General features: G+C 36.0%; 1 protein-coding gene across 10 annotated transcripts in view; it reads left to right on the top strand.

Moving 5' to 3' along the window:
- The first annotated feature begins 472 nt into the window (after window positions 1-472).
- LOC121374073 (disabled homolog 2-like) overlaps window positions 473-17,910 on the top strand; it is a 51,985-nt gene continuing 34,547 nt past the window's right edge. For 9 of the 10 annotated variants that reach the window (XM_041500976.1, XM_041500980.1, XM_041500978.1 and 6 more), the window contains exons 1-4: window positions 473-544; window positions 7,813-7,881; window positions 15,634-15,690; window positions 17,341-17,555. In XM_041500976.1, the coding sequence (XP_041356910.1) occupies window positions 15,672-15,690; window positions 17,341-17,555 (234 nt within the window). In that variant the 5' untranslated portion in view covers window positions 473-544; window positions 7,813-7,881; window positions 15,634-15,671. Of the gene's footprint in view, window positions 677-7,812; window positions 7,882-15,633; window positions 15,691-17,340; window positions 17,556-17,910 lie in introns of all 10 variants that reach the window. The other variant, XM_041500973.1, reaches the window with a different exon arrangement.

Here is a 17,910-nt window from a genome sequence, read left to right as displayed (position 1 = left end):
ATACTCGTCGCGAAAGCGCGACTCGTGAGGTATGATTACAAACTTCACGAGATGAGATATAAATCATATTTGACAAAACATGAAATATCCTCTATAGACCTACTGTGACTAAAATACCAAGACTATATATAACACCACATACATTTAATTTGGTTCTTTTCGAGCTTACTCATAACCTTTTAAAACTTGCATGTTTAAGTGACTAGCACAAACATTTTGTATTCCATATACGGTATACAAAATACGGCTAGAGGACACTGGAACTAGGAAGGTGGATCATAAATAATTTATTTACTCGATTTACAATTGACAATTGTTATTGTTAGATATCATTTTCATCCCTTGTTTTCATCTTTTTAAAATAATAAATATACTACTATATATTATTATTTAAATAACGCAATATTTACTACATTAAAAGTTTTAATTCAGTTATAAATTGCGCCACTGGGTGCTCGATCCGCAAGACCGGAAATAATCGACACAATCATATCATCGAGCAATGTCAAGGGTCAAATTGGGGCAGGCACGTCAGTGGAACTTTGTGAGTTATTTTGCAGTTTTGTTTGGATCCGCGTATAGTTGGTTAAGATTAGTTGTTAATCTGTTTTGTCACAGCAATTATCTGAGACGTCTGGGACTGTGTTAGGATATCCACGTTTTAGAATAACTGGATGTAAGTTGTTCTATTCAGTTGTTTATCACGTTCTTGTACGTGTTGCTGGTTATCGTAAATTCGATGTGTGCACATCGTGTAACAAAAAGTTGGAAACAAGTCGGACGGTTTTTGACGGCTACGTGCCAATTTATAACAAACAAGCTTGACTTGGGGTGGAATGACCTGTAAAACATTTGATAGTGTATACTGTTATAGTAAATAGTAGTTTTGAATAACTTTAATTAGTCTAAGCATCTAAACAGAAACAAAGGTTGGTAAGGGGTGTGTCATGTGTAACGCCCCCTTCATTTTTGTACTGCCATCCAGAATGAAGTTTGTCCACCGAGTTCACAGATTCTGTGCATGTAATATGATGTATATATACATCACATGTGAGTTTTCCTAATATCAAAAAGTAATTTGGAAGAAAAAAAGTCATGCCCTTGAAGGCTTCAAATGATAATTTAATTTAGCTGAACAGAGAGGAATGTTATGATTATTTCATTGTTTTAATATTGTTTGTTGTTTTGGGTGTTGTTTGTTTCTGGGTTTTTTTTTTAGATAACTGGAACATTGTTCATATTTCACATAAGCCTGCGAGATTGGGGGTGGGTGGGGGGTGGGTGTAGTGATGGGGGACATGGGCTCTAGTTGCGGGAGCAAATCCTCAAATTTAGGATAACGGTAGAGATATTCAGGCAACATAAGCTAGTTGGTCTGAAAGTTTTTCACCATATATTTCCATCATTCTGCCTACAATATTAGTTGTAATCCATGTAAACATGCATAGTGATTCTTTAGTAGCCTCTATAGCTGTTTGGCAGTAACGCTATTTTATGAATAAATGTTGTTTTGCAGATTTTGACAATTTAATCTCAATTTGTGCAAAAATCAGCTTGCTAATCTACGAAAACAACGTTTCCCCCAGATAACCAATAGTTTGGTTACACTTATAATATAAATTTGCATAGGAAATATAATTCTGATGATCCCGAAGTTTTTTATTTTTAATGCTGGAATGTTACAGATTGACAGTTTCCATGAATTTAAAGCTGATACGGTGTTGGAAGATGACATTAACAGCAAATGAGGTGGGGGTTATATATTTGATTTTCATCTGAGGATGGGCATCAATTTCAGAGTTGTTGGAGCAGTGTGGTATTGTCCATTGCACCATTAAGTTTGAGTACTGCAAAATGAGCTAACATATGACTGAAAACTAATATCTCCCCACCCCCACATATACCTAAATGTGCTATATGTCATTACCTTTTGTGTAACATATTTATGACAATTTGCATATTGTTTTACTAATGATTGAAGCTACTACAAAGTTGTTGTCTGCTAATCTTGGATTGAGGTCATGAGGAAAAATAACTGATCATGTTATTGACTACTATATTTTCCTTGCAGTTTAAAGGAAGCTATCACTGTGGCTCCTCACCACTCCCCTGATACTAGTTCAAGGAGAGTGATTTTTTAAAACTCTTAGCAAACAAAATGGTTTTAAATACAAAAGATGAAATATCAGAGCTCGGTATACATGAGAAATAAGATAATGTCTCCCCATAATCTGAGGTCTGAGCTAGGAATTAAACTGCCCAAAACAAAAACGTAACTTTTCACTGATGACTGGTTGCATTAAGGCAGGCAAATATGAACTAAGGTGTGGGGTGGGGGTGTCCCTCCACTTGAGGTTTTGTCCTCTATATTAATAAAGATAAAAATATAGCTTTTGCCCCACCTCTAGAGACGGTTCCCCCTCCATTACAGAGTGTGCGCCCCTACTCCAGATATCGTTCCTAAGGCCCTGATTAAGACTTATAACAATAATAGGTAAACATGGAGCATAATTATTACATTTTATAACAGCACTAATGTAAAATTACAACGAAGCAAGGCAGTGTTTCTGAGGCAACCCCTGTAGTTGCCCACGGCAATCAGCAGTGTCTTGGAGATTGCTGTGCAGGTTTAATTCTCCATGGCACTTTTTTGCCTTGGACTATTCAGGGTTTTATTCAATGGCATGTTTTTTTGCCGTGGACATTTTATTAATAGCAGGGGTTGCTGAGGAGAACCAGTAGACAATATATACCAGAGGTAAAAATTCTCATATGAGACCATGGGCAAATACGGTTACAGACCCGCTGTGACATGTATTGATGCAGGCCATTTGCAACGTATGACGAATAACTCATGAATAAGAACTTTGTAGAACAGAAAACTCTTTTGCTATTATTATCCTCTATATGTGACCTTCAGATACTAAGTACTAAATGAAATAACTTCCTGCTGGGTCAAAGTTCGAGGTGCACCAAACTTTTGATAGAGAATTGAAAACCACAAGTCCTGTGATTGGTGATAAATGTGAGTGTGTTTGTTTTTAAAAAAAAAAGTTTCATCTGGGCGAAAAATGTAGCCTTGAAACATGTACGGGGTACCTGTAAAAAAAAAAGTACTTGAATTTTGTGTGGAACTAGAGTAGTGATAGATGCTACCCTTTTATATCAGAAATGAGCAGCTTGACCCCCAATTTTTTCTGATTCACTTTAAGGGTAAGGGGTGGTAGTATTTATATCCGTGGTGTTAATGTCGATTGATACACTGCAGATAGGAGTTTTAGCCACATATGTTACTATTGTCGTCTATGGGATTTCATTTGGTAGTATATACACACCCTATAGCACATATTCAGTGCATAATAAAAAATATTATGATTTCGTCATTTTATTTAATTAAACTATACTGGTTGATTAATTAGCTGTCACTTGACCATGCAAGTTTATAATGACCTTGACCATGACAATAATCACTGTGCATGGCTCTGAATGGAGTTTGAATCAAAACTTAGCATTGAGGAAAAGTTGGTTTTGGCCTATAATTCATACTGTAAAGATTTCAATAATTTCTTTTGACATGGTATTTGACTTACCATATACAACTGCTTCTAAATATGGTATTATATATAAGCAATTTGAACTGAGATTTTAATAGCAGTTTATTTTTATATTAAAAATAACATGTGCCAGTAGTGGGTTAATGTCTTTAGTTTCCATGAACATAGTTAATTTTTCATGTATGAAATTCAGGAAACTCAAATTTGTAAAGAACTTGATTTTTATTGTCATTTTAACATGTTTATAGGATGCTAAGTTATATTTTAGACAAATTTGTAGTTTTATGCAAAATTTTAAGTAAATTTGAAGGAAAACGTTACCAAAGACATAATTAAATTTGTTGTCACTATTGTGCCTTCTGTTCTTATTTATACATAACAATAGGCTTGTTAAACATATATTTAGATATCCAGATTAATTTTGTTTTAATAATCACTTAGTTTGCCCTCATGAAGAGCATTTTAAGTTTATACTAGATTCAGAACCAAGTTTTTCAGATTTGATTATCAAAATTTATCTGCCTTGGAGTAAATTGATTATTTATTTTATTGTTAAAGCTGTATTACCCAATGTTACTAGCTAAATAAAATGCTGGATTGCAGATTGTAGGAATACATCCAATATATACATATTGTATTCATCTGGATTAGAAAATAATGCAAGAAAATAGATGTTCGGGTAATTATGTCATTTAAAAATAGTCGTTTTTTCCAGTAATTTAATCAAAAATAAATGTGTGAAAGCTGGTTGATAATTCCAGTTGTCACAAATATTAAAACCTCCAACTACAGTAGGCTATCAATAAAATATAGTCAGGAATATTGGTGGCTGCCAATGGTTTTGATGGTTCATTATGAAACTCAGCATGGCCAATAGATTTTAAATTCTCACACCTGGTAACTTGCATTTTTTAAATACTGATATTTCTTTGATGTGCCTGTTACTGTCTTCATAATCTAGGGGTCAGTCAAGTGCATGTGTTTTAATGGAATTCTTTAAAGGGGTAGAGGTACTTTATCTTTGTTGTCTCTACATATATACCTGAGTACACACACTGAACTAACAGTAAATATGCAGAATTAGGGTAGTCATAGACGCTACCCGTTATCTAAGAAATAAGCAGCTTGACCCCCCCAATTTTTTCTGATTCACTTTAAGGGTGAGGGGTGGTAGTTTATGTTGATTGATACGCTGCAGGTAGGAGTTTTAGCCACATATGTTACTATTGTCATCTATGAGATTTGATTTGGTAGTATACACCCTTCAATTCCCCAAATATTGTTTTTAGAGTTTAAAATCGTTCCAACCAGTGCACCACAACTGGTCAAAGTCTGTGGTATGTGCTTTCCTATCTGTGGGAAAGTGCATATAAAAGATCCCTTGCTGCATTAGGAAAAATGTAGCAGGTTTCCCCTGACGACTACATGTCAGAATTACCATGTGCCAAATTTACGTAGCCTTTTTCTTTTTCTTTTTTTTTAAATGTTGGTGTTAAGCATTGTAAATGGGTGTAGTTACACGCATGTAAGACTTAAACAGGTTTTGTAAATTCGGCCCCAAATGTTTGACATCCAATAACTGATGATTAATTAATCAATCTGCTCTAGTGGTGTCATTAAACAAAACAAACCTTTCATCCATCTGGGGATGATTGAGAGTCAATAATTTTATTGTCTTTCTAATTAACAGCATCTTTGCAAAAATTGTTTTAACCAGCAGCTATTATGTTTCGACAGGACAGTACACACCACTGTCATATTTTTTCCCCTTCTAGTATTATGTAGGCTAAACAACACAATATTTATTTAGGGACAAGTCCATACGAGACCTAACCTGATTCTGAACTCTGGGTTATGACTGGCAGCTAAATCAAGATAAATGTAGGCAACCGCTTTATTAAACAGATTAGCTCCCCTCGGTAATTTGCCAACTCCCTGACATTTGTTTTCCTTTCAGCAGTTTAAGTCTGTGTTAATACTCGTTAATATTGAGTACTAATAATACTATTATTAAGAACATTTAATCACTAGAATATTATGGATATTAGTATATATACAGGTACTTAAGAATATGATACAGTATTAAACTGTATTTTAATCAACAGAGAGCATAATTACATGTATATACTACTCAAAAGAATTTAAGGGTCAAAAATTTATAACCAAATAAGTTTCAGAGTGTATTAGATTGATGATGTAAACTACACCAAAAATTTAATTTATTCCATATTTACAAAAAACCACAAATAAATGTCACTGTATACAAGAAAGTCACATGACATGCTGTCAAAGTTGAAGGTTGTCAAACATGGATTTTACACATTAGAACATTCATTTAATAGTGTGTGAATCCACCCCTGGCGCGAATACACTCAACACATCGTTGCCTCATGCTGTTGATCAGACGTCTGAAGAACTCTTGGGGAATGGCCTGCCACTCTGCCATAAGAAGTTGACCCAGGTCATGAAGGTTGGCCGGAGGGGCATGTTTATCCCGAACTCTCCTGCCTAATTCGTCCCAGGCGTGCTCTATTGGGGTCAAGTCAGGCGAATATGCTGGCCAATCCATCCTGGCGATACCTTGTTGTCTGAGAAAGTCCGTTACCACCCTGGCGCGGTGGGGTCTGGCATTGTCATCCTGCAGAACTGCCCCGCCACCAATCTGCTAAAGGCCTGGGAGAACCAACGGCCGGATAATCTCATTCAGATAGGGATTCCATTCAGATTGCCATCCACCACATAGAGGGGAGTCCTGTGGTGGATAGAGATGCCGCCCCACACCATGACGCTGCCACCACCGAACCCGGTGACGTTGTCTAACGTTAACATCAGCGAAGCGCTCCCCAGGACGTCTGTAGACACGAACCCGACCGCCGTTGAACTGGAGACTAAACCTGGACTCATCAGTGAACATCACTCGACCCCACTGAACATGTTGCCACAGCAGATGAAGTGTGCACCAGTGACGTGGTGGTCGAACAGCCTGGCGACGGCAGCGTAGATTATTGGCTCTCAGACGATTGCATATCAGACACTCGAGTTCCAGTCGCAGTCCGCAGATTGTCACGTAATCAGCGTGCAGTGGTTGTGCGTTGACGTAGAGCCATATTGGTGATGTAGCGGTCCTCTCTATTTGTAGTGCTTCGGGGTCTTCCCGAACGTGGACGATTTCGAACAGAATTCGTTGCTTGGTACCGTTGCCACAGTTGGCCAACGACACTCTGACTGACACCAAGTCTCAGAGCAACATTTCTTTGCGTATTGCCATCCTGAAGCCAAGCAATAGCTCTTCCTCGATCTTCGATAGTCAGTTGACGTCGTACCATTGTCGAATTTGGAGTGTGCACCGTACACGAACGCAAGCTCCAATTATACGGAAATTCAGCATTGGGAACATGGAATACACATGCAAAGCATGCAAACGAAGCGCATTGTGAAAAAGCAAGTTATGGGCACTTAGCAGACCTTTCACTTTCGCCCTAATTTACGTGCAAATGTAAGCATGTTTTTGCCATTAGAATTAGTCGACAGTGTCATTGACAGTGGATTTTAATTCATTTATGGGTTGCTTAGACCCACTTTCGTCAAAATGGAACAATACCATGCGTGACATTATGGTCTAGCTAATATAATTGACATTCAGAAAATAATGTAGAAAATATCGTCTGACCCTTAAATTCTTTTGAGTAGTATATATATTATGTTTGAAACAATAATTTTACAGCAGAATGTAACAGGATCTACTAAGTTAACTGAGTTTGATAATGAATCAAAAGGTGAAATACAGGTGTCTAAAATAATTTCAAACATTTTGTATACTGAATATTTTGCAAATGTACCAGTAAATTGTTTGTATGTGTTTCTAAATTATTGCACTTTTTAGTTGCTAAGTTTGTTAGTGTACAAGAAATAATTAATATATCAGTAATTTGGGGTTTTGGGTGGTGGTGGTGGTGTATTTTGTATTTTACATGCAAGTACATGTACATGCATGTAATAAAAGTTATAATTATTAATGTTCAAAAGGCAATTTCCTATGCTATTGATACATGTGTGTGTTTTGTTCAAACTAGATGATGCCGGAATTATGATATTTTGATCATTTATTGAACATGTGAAAAGGTTATATTTCTGACAATATCTTTCTTGATTGTTTTGTTTTTAATAATATTTTACTGGTTTTATCTTTTGATTTATTTTTGTAATTTATTATTTATGTAATGTAAGAATTACAATATGTTTCATTTCCTATTTACAGGGTACATTATGAATAGCAAAACAATCTGACGAGCACAACTTCCTCATTGTAAACAGCAGCATAATATTGGTATGTATACATTTTTCATGGATTCAGGATAATATAACTTGTTTTCATTAGTGTTTTCTCTAGAAATTTGGCAAGGCATGGTAGACTAAACAGTTTTGGGGTCCCTTAATTTTTCATTAACGACATTAATTGAAATAAAAATAAATGTAATTAATGTACTTGCTTTAATAAATGAATGGCAAAATATTTAACAGGGGTATTTTATTAATTAATAACACATATTTTTAGTGTTTTATAAAGGCAATTTTAGAATTAATTATTGAAAACGTCTTGTTTAATCTCAGGGCAGCATGGCACTGATTAAGGCAAGATGGTGCTAGACTATTGAGGTATGGTGCCGTACCATGCTAAAACAAGCTAGGGAAAACACTATTTCATGCTTAGTATCCCAGGGGTAGAAATTAAGAAATATTTCCACTGGTCTGGAGGACTAGTACTAAGAAAAGTTGCTAGTCCTTGGGAAAATCTCCAGTCATCCTACTATTGGGGCATCCTGACTTGATAAAACCTATATGGGTCCAAACAAGCTGTATCTTAGCAAAATAGCCTGACAGTCAGCATCTTAAATTTAGGGCACATGTACTTGAAATTACTGGCCCGGGAACTAGCATAATTTAAATTGTACTCCTCCCCAGCGATTTCTGCTCACGTATGATGAGGGTTTGAGCATTAGTTTTTATTCCTGCAGTCTAAGCACACTGTCCAGGACATATGTTATTTCATTAGTTTAAAAATGTTTGTTTTGTTTATTGACACCACTAGAGCACATTGATTACTTGTCATTGGCTGTTAGGTGTCAAACATTTAGCATTTATGACACATAGTCTTCAGAAAAAACCTACTACAGTTTTCCATTAACAGTAAAGGATCTTTTATATGTACTTTACCCCAGACAGACAGCACATACATGGTCTGTAATATACCAGTCACATTGACAGATCTAGAGGGGGTCACAGGGGTCTACTAATGGAGAAATGTTGTGGGTTTCCTCTCTAAGACTACATGTAAAAATTACCAAATGTTTGACATCCAATAGCCAATGATTAATAAATCAGTGTGCTCTAGTGGTGTTGTTAAACAAAACAAACTTTTTAACTCAACAAAGAGGGTTGAAAATGTTTCCAAATAGGAAGTCTTTTTTTTTCAAAATGTTATCAGGATTTCTTCCACACCAACATACATTGTGTGTATGCTCTGAACAATGTTGAATCACATGTTGGTTATATTTTAATTTAAGTTTATAAAATTTGAATTCTAATAGAACATTGCAGAAGGAAACAATATTTAAAAGTGTGAAAAGAGACCACAGTGCAGACAGCAGGTCTGTTACATCATGTGGTTTTGCGTTGACAAACACTTAATCCTGGTAAACAAATGGTTAAAATAGTTTCCTTGACCGCTGGTTGAAAGCACTAACAAGGACACATGACAAATGGTCCCGTTCTCATTTGAGATGGCGGGATATTCATTATCCAAGTGTCATGACATACATTAAAGAACCTCATCTTGTCTCCTGCGGTGGCCTGTTGTGCTAGCTCAGACAAGTCATACCAGTTGCTAAATTTGCCATGTCACTGTCGGCTTAAGAATACTCAAACCTATTCTCAGGTAAGTGTAAGTACATTTATGTTCTTCATATATGTTAATAAAAATACAAGTTAAAAAAAAAATTCAACAGCACACCTTAAAAACCCAAGTTGTTTGCTGTTCGTGAACTCTGATTGACTGGTGGAAATTGCTCCAATTAATCTCCCATAGTTTTTATTTTATTTTTCCAATTATAATAGTTTAAAAAGTAAATGCACAATTAAAAATTACCTATTAAAGTGTTCCACATATAGTTTTCCAAAATTCATGGTATGTGCTGTCCTGTTTGTAAGTTTATACATAAAAGACCATGGGTGTACTGCTAACTGACCAGTAAGAGTGGCCAGTGTGATAACATTGACAGTTCTAGAACAGGAGCCCTTAAGAGCATGGTAATTAGTGTTGTATTGGCTGATCCAGTACTAATATTGTCCATCAGGTTCAGCAAAGAGAGAAAAGGATTGTGTGTTTAACATTATGGTAATTACGACTCTTGAACTTGAGCTAACAAACCCACTGCCATAACATGGAATACTGTTGCCAGTGAAAAACAAAAATTTTATGTATATTTCCATAGACAGGATAGAACCCAACACAGCCTTTGATATATCAATCTTGCCATATTGGTTAGAATGGGAAAAATATTGACTCCACTGAGAGGGATGGATCCTAGGACCCATTGCACTCAAGGGAAGCAATCTATCTCTGAGTTACATTCTGCCCCTCTGATTACATCAAACCAAAGTTAAAGTTTGTTTTGTTTAATGACACCACTAGAGCACATCGATTAATAAATCATCGTCTTTTGGATGTCAAACATTTAGTATTTCTGACACTTAAGTCATCAGAGGAAACCTACTACATTTTCCCACAAACAGAAAATCACATACCACAGCCTTTGACCAGTCGTAGTGCACTGGTTGGAATGGGGAAAAATTATAAGTTGAATGGATCCACTAGGGTGATTCAAACCTGCAATGCAAAAACCTGAGGTGAGCACTCAACCAACTGAAGGGCCCAGTAGTAAAGCGTTCGCTTGATGAGCAGTCAGTTTAGGATCCACGTCAGTGGGCCCATTGGGCTGTTTCTCGTTCCAGCCAGTGCCCCACGACTGGTATATCAAAGGCTGTGGTATTTTGTATCCTATCTATGGAATGGTGCATATAAAAGATCCCTTGCTACTAATGGCAAAATGGAGCGGGTTTCCTCTCTAAGACTATGTCTGAATTACCAAATGTTTGACATCCAATAGCTGGTGATTAATAAATCAATGTGCACAAGTGGTAGTGTTAAACCAAATAAATTTCTTCTTTTTTTTCAACTAACTGAGCGAAATCTCGCCCTTACATCAAACAAAACCAAAACATACATTCATAATTTTATAAGTATTAGCCTACTGTTTTAACTCTTTGGTATGTTGTGTTAAATTAATAATGCCAGAGCATGTAAATACCTGTACTGGAGTACCTCACATGATCTACCTGCACTGTCAGGTAACAGTCAACACCTACACACAGCCTGTCATCAGTTGTATGAGTAACTCATCACCATCAGCATATATGTATACAGTTGGCAGGAGAACAACATTTCACGGTGTAGATCGGTCTGATTAAGTATAGACCCAGTTTCCATTCGAAGATATTTAAGGCTGCTTACATTTCTGGTGAATTCTTTTAAGATTAGTACATTGATGTTTATGTTATTATTATTATTTATTTTTTTAAATTTTTTAAAATGTATTTTGTGTTTAAATATTTAATGAAAAATAAGTAAATAATCAAAGTTTATAATACCTGAAAGAAAATAATGTTTATTGACTGATAAATTTATCTAACACATTTTTTAGTCCACAGCTGATAGACAAGTACATGTGTATTTCATATTATGGTAACCATGTATAAATAAATATTATTAATCTTGTTACTAAAGTTAAATAATTATAAAAACAAAATTTATTATATTTTGGTCTTGTAGTATTTTAATTTAATAAATATATATATATATTTTTTAATATCACTCCCACCTCGTATGCCATGATAAGTGCAGGTATATAGTGTATGTCGTTGCTTACAATAGTTAATCCTTTATTAGGTATTAATACTTTATGTATTATTACAGTCAAACCTGCTAAAATGGTCTCTTCTATTCAGCAACCACCTGCCTTAAAACACCAATAGTCAAGTTTCCCCAAATCAGCTTGATATTACGTGTAGTACAAATTGACCTGCATTAAGCAATATTCTGTCTTCATGGACCCAGTTTTGATACTCTGCTAAATGGCTGCTTAACACAGGTTTGTCTGTATGTCTATCAGTTGTTTGGAAATATCATTGTGTACTACGATTATACATACTATGTCCAAGCAAAGTGGCTTTTGAGACAAGGTTTTGAACATTGACCCGAGTTAAAAGATTAATTCTTGTCTAACTTATTGATAGGTTATTGTACTTACACCTGGACATTACTATGGGAATGTGTTTTACAATTTATTGATGTATCTTCTAACGGAAAATCTGCTATGTACAGTGAGTAATTGCTTTGTTTTGGCATATTCATGTATCGTCACTTGTGGTAAATAATATATGTATGTAGATGACTTAAAATTAATAATAATAATTTTAAAAAATAATAATAAAAATAAATAAATCAATAAAATGAATAAATAAATAAATAAATAATGCCTGCATTGAGCAGATATTAAAAGCATGATTTATCAGGGAAGGAAAAATAACGTGGTTGATCTATTTTAGATGGAAAAATAATAAACATTCTACATTTGAGAATGCAGCTTTAAACAATAAAAAATAATTGTTTTGTTTAACAACACCACTACAGCACATTGATTTATTAATCATCGGCTGTTGGATGTCAAACAATTGGTAATTTTTATATATACTACCGACAAAAAATAAGGGAACGACTGATGTGAATGTAACTAGCGTTGACATGCACTGTTATAATACAGTGGCGTTGCATCTGAACGCTTCATCTGATCAAAATGAAATTTCACATCATACATGAACGGCATGTGATGCACGTGCACACAGAAGATCACATGTATGAGCTTATCGTGGAACTCACAATCACCAATGCAAGTGAGGTAATCACATGTGTGAAAATGGTCCCAAGACAATACCTTAATGAAGAGACGAAATGGCGAATTGTCGGTACGATAGAGGGAAGTACGTCAATATGCCAAGTTGCTCGAATGTTTGGTAAATCAAAAAGTGTAATTTCTAGATTGTGGGATAAGTACCGTCAAACTGGCGGGGTTGCAACGAGACCTGGGCGTGGCAAGTCTAAAAAGACGACACCTCGACAAAATCGTACCATAACATTAACTGCTCTATGCAATAGATTCAAATCAGCTGCTGCTATCAACAGTGAATTCCGTACAATAACAGGAAGGCGAATTTCAACATCTACTGTCAAGAACAGACTCTACAAAGCCCGCCTGAAAGTGAGGCGTCCTCTGAAGGGTGAGACCCTAACAGCTCACCATAGGCGGCAACGATTACGGTGGGCTAGGCAACACCAGGGACGGACTGTGCGACAATTGCGTTACACCATGTTTACAGACGAATCGAGGTTCTACCTCAGATTCACAGATGGCAGAAAACGATGTTGGCGATGTAGCGGCGAGAGATATGCCTGGGCTACAATTCTAGACCATGATCGGTATGGGGGTGGTAGTGTCATGTTGTGGGGAGGGATCACACATGACAGGCAAACAGATTTGATTATTGTTAATGGAAATTTGACTGGCCATAGATATCTGGACCAAATTTTGCGTCCTGTCGTTGTTCCAGTGGCGAGAAATATTGGCAGAAATTTAGAATTTCAAGACAACAATGCCAGACCACATCGTGCTCGGATAGTCACCGATTACCTACGACAACAAGGCATACCGACAGTCGACTGGCCCGCTAAGTCCCCCGATTTGTCCCCTATAGAGAACCTGCGGGACATTCTTGGGCGGAGAGTGTACGCCAGGGACCCAGCACCCGCCAACGTGGCCCAGCTTGCAGTAGCCCTTCAGAATGAATGGCGGGCAATACCCAGGGCAACCATACATACATTAATCAACAGTATGCCATCAAGGTGTCGAGCATGCATCGCCCAAAATGGTGGGCACACCAGATATTGATATAGACGCCTCAAATTGGTTTTCCAGACGTTAATCGAAATAAAACATTCACTATCATTTCACCCGTTCCCTTATTTTTTGTCGGTAGTATATATTCTTAGAGAGGAAACCTGTTACATTTTTCCATTAGTAGCAATGGATCTTTTATATGCACCAACCCACAGACAGGATAGCACATGCCACGACCTTTGATATATACCAGTCACGGTGCACTGTGACTGGCTGGAATTAGAAATAGCCCAATGGACCCACTGATGGGGATCGATCCCAGATCGACTGGACATCAGGCAAGCGCCTTACCACTAGGCTACATCCTGCCCCCATTAAACAATGAGGTGTGATTAAACAAATATTCCTTTCCTTTCAATGAAAATCTGTATTTCTTGTTTGCAACATACATATATGGTGTAATAGAATTGAAATAATTTACTGTTATTTGTATCAAAGCTAACTTCGTGCAAGTTAGTGTGACCAGTAATACAGGAATGCAAAACATGTAAAATTAAAATACATGAGCACGTAGTAACATCATTACAGAGGTATTATACGGCTTCCTTTATTTTCTTCACAAATACAATGTGTACCAGCTATTGTTGCATATAAATCTTGTAATTTTAATGCAGTAGTATCTATAAGTTAAGTGACATTTTTAATAAAGTATATATATAACCTATAAAGTTTATGATACAGTACTGAACAAATGTAGTTCTATAGTCCATCCCATCCTTCTACAATGTATGTTTTTTGTAAATAATTTCAGTTTGGTTTGATGTTAAAAGAAAAGTAAAAGTGTTTTTGGAAATAACAAAAATATATTATTTTTGTGAGACAATCAGCTGAGAAAGAATAACTTGTAGTAAATTCTATAGTATGAAAAAATGTGTTCCCTGTGGGACTGACTATAGTATGTAGCTTTAGTATGTCTCTCTCACTGGTAACTGATAAATACATTTGATATGCTTAAACAGGACTTTTAAATGAGATATCAGTTACTTGTATACTGTATCAAGTTTTGTTCATGTGAATGTTTTATCCATCTGCTTGTGATACAAGGGCATTTTAACAGTATTACAGTATTATAATGGGATTTAGTTATTATGTTGCTACAGTTTTTAAGTTCCACAATAGCAGGGTCCTGGGATATATTAAGGGAGGTATACCATTGGGCGCTCGTGCCCCCCCCCCCCCCCCCACACACACACACACATACACACACACTTCCCCAGTGCTGTTTCATCTCATATTTTGTTTTGCAAGGGGAATAATTTGAATTCTCGGCATGCCTTGGTAACATGAATACTGAAAGTGAGGTCCCCACCATAAGCATTTGATCTTCTGGCTTTGCCCCTGATTAATTACTCAGCTTTGAATCCAAAGACTAAAAAAAACCAAACTAATTTCAGTTTACTTTCTCTAAAATTAGGCACAACAAAATAAATATCTCAGTTAATTGTAAATAGTTTTTGTTGTAATTAATTAATGTTATACAACACTTATTTTCACCATAATCGAATAAATTTAGTATTGAATGCATCCAAAGATGTTAGTAAGTATAAATTGAACTTGAACTATTTAATATTAAAGGCATACTGTCACATATTTAAGGACCATATTTCCCTAAAAATTGATAATAAATAAAAATTACATTAATTGTTGGGAACCAAATCTAGCTATCGCATCAACTTAACTGAACCATGATGGAGTGAAATCCATGTCATCCTTCTCGGCAATTTTAGTTTTTGAATTATGGACCATTGCCATAATTCAATTATTTTTACAAAATGTCATTGAGTATGGTGGTTATGAAGATGGTTGAATAAAGTACATTTAGGGCAAATCAAATTATATTTGTTCAGGTAATACTTTGTTAGACCATTAGGTCAGTGGTCTGTGACAATATGCCTTTAAGATATTTTATGGACATGCCTTAACATTTAAAAACATGTTTATTCATATCTTATCACCTAGGTACATTGGGTTTTTTACTGACATTAATCTTTGTGGATTTTCAAATTTAGGTTGTCTTTGATTGGAGTAAGACACATTGAGGGTAGACATGGCAGCTACGAAAAACCGTAAGTAATTTTTAAAACAAATTTACTGTTTACCAGTTCATAATTATATTTTGTTGGTTTTATTCCTGACTTAATTTGATCTGTTGAAAAATGTACCTGTTCAAAAAGATGGCTGATTAACTAACACAGGTCAGCATAATTACATAATTACATGTAGGCATTTCTAGTCGTGTCGGGGTGCCACGTAGCCCAGTGGTAAACTAACTAAAAGTGCTCACCTGATGCGCGATCAGTCTGGGATCGATCCCTGTCAGTGGGCCCATTGGGCTATTTCTCGTTCCATCCAATGCACAACGACTGGTATATCAAAGGTCGTGGTATGTGCTATCCTGTCTGTGGGATGGTGCATATAAAAGATCCCTTGCTACTAATGGAAAAATATAACAGGTTTTTTTTCTCTAAGACTATGTACAAAAATAACCAAATGTTTGACATCCTATAGCTGATAATTAATAAAGAAATGTGCTTTAATGGCTTTGTTAAACAAAACAAAACAAAGTTTAACTTTTTGTCTTGTAGTGTCGCTGTTTAAAGTTAAAGTGTGTTTTGTTTAATGATATCATTGGTGGCTGTTTGAATGTAAATAGTCCTAATGTCTGTAGAAGCGTAACCATTTGTTGCATACTTTGATGATAGTGAATTTTTTAAAGTATGTTTAAAAAATCCATCCTATATAATCATCCAGATGTGTGACACCTGATAGATGATGAGCATTAACTGGTAATAATTTACTCACGTCCAGATAAGATTTGAACATTTTAGGTGGTGGATATCAGATGAATTAAAGACTGAGAAATACATAAGACTGAGAAATACAATGTATATACTGTTCAAACAACAAAATAAACAAAAAGAAAGAAATGTTTGATTTAATGACGCACTCAACACATTTTATGTATGGTTATATGGCGTCAAACATACGGTTAAGGACCAGCAAAAGATCTTTTATATGCACCATTAGGGTAGTACATACCATGGCTTTTGATATGTCAGTCGTGGTGCACAGGCTGGGGCGAGAAATAGCCCAATGGGCCCACCAATGGGGATCGATCCACCATATATACTGTTAAGGACCAGCTGTTCCATACCCAAAATTGTATACAAATTATTTTGTTTTAGTTGACCTATTGACAAAATAAAAATGACTTATCATTACTGTAGGATTAATGTTGGCTTTAAATGATTATAAACTTTGTTTGTTCATATGTACAGCAGAATGACACAGTGTGGAAGGAATATATAAATGAAGATGAACAGAGATACAAAAACGCCTCTGGGCGATCATAAATTCCCTTTTCTTCGGCACCTGCATTCTAAAAACTCAATTCCATAGCGCCTTACCAAAACATTTTATTTCTGGGAGAAACCCTGCTTAACCCTAATTTTGCATTTCTTTTTATGTTGCCAATTCAAGCAAGAAACATACTTTACAAAGTTGTAAGGGACAAGAAACCAAGTTAAAAAAAAATACTTTACAATGTTGTAAGAGGCAACAAACCAAGTTTATACAAACATACTTTATAATGTTAGAAGAAACAAGAAAGCAAGTTTAGAAAAAAATACTTTACAATGTTCTAAAGGAACCAAGTACCTTTGACAGAGCTGACTATTCAAGCTAGTTTGATTGTATTGTCTCTTTTTGCCTTTCAGAAAAAGGTGATCCAACCCGATTTGAAGGACACGGCATTAACTTCCGTGCCAAGCTGATTGGCGTTGACGATGTGGAGGAGGCGCGGGGGGACAAGATCTGTCAGATGGCCATGCAGAAGTTGAAGGCAGCCGTGAAGGCATCCGGGGAACACAAACAGAAGATCGTTGTCAATGTGTCGCTCGAGGGACTCAAGATTATAGATGGTGTGTCGCTGGTTAGTACAGGCAGCAGCACTTTGTATTGGGCAGACCCTTCATAGAGCTTTTTTCCCATTTTTCTTTCTTTTTAAAATGCCACAAACATTTAACACAGAGACGAAGACATTTTTTAGTTTTTTGGACATTATAAACATGGATGATGATGAGATGAATAGTGAAGCCGTAGTATTTCCATTTTGTGTATGGGTCTACTTGACAGGGCTGTATTCCTTCAGTGAGCATGTTTCAGGTGTGTGCTTGAGGCTGGGAGAGTGCCCAAGACAAGCAGGCTCTAGTCATTAGGTATTGGTGAAAATTTTGTGGGAGCTTGGTGTGTGTATCCAAGACAGGTACTTGTAAATCTTATTAGTG

Source organism: Gigantopelta aegis, chromosome 6, assembly GCF_016097555.1.
Source record: "Gigantopelta aegis isolate Gae_Host chromosome 6, Gae_host_genome, whole genome shotgun sequence".
Taxonomy (NCBI): Eukaryota; Metazoa; Mollusca; class Gastropoda; order Neomphalida; family Peltospiridae; genus Gigantopelta; species Gigantopelta aegis.
The sequence above is the reverse complement of the archived record's forward strand: the minus strand, read 5'-3'. Positions and strand labels throughout refer to the sequence as shown.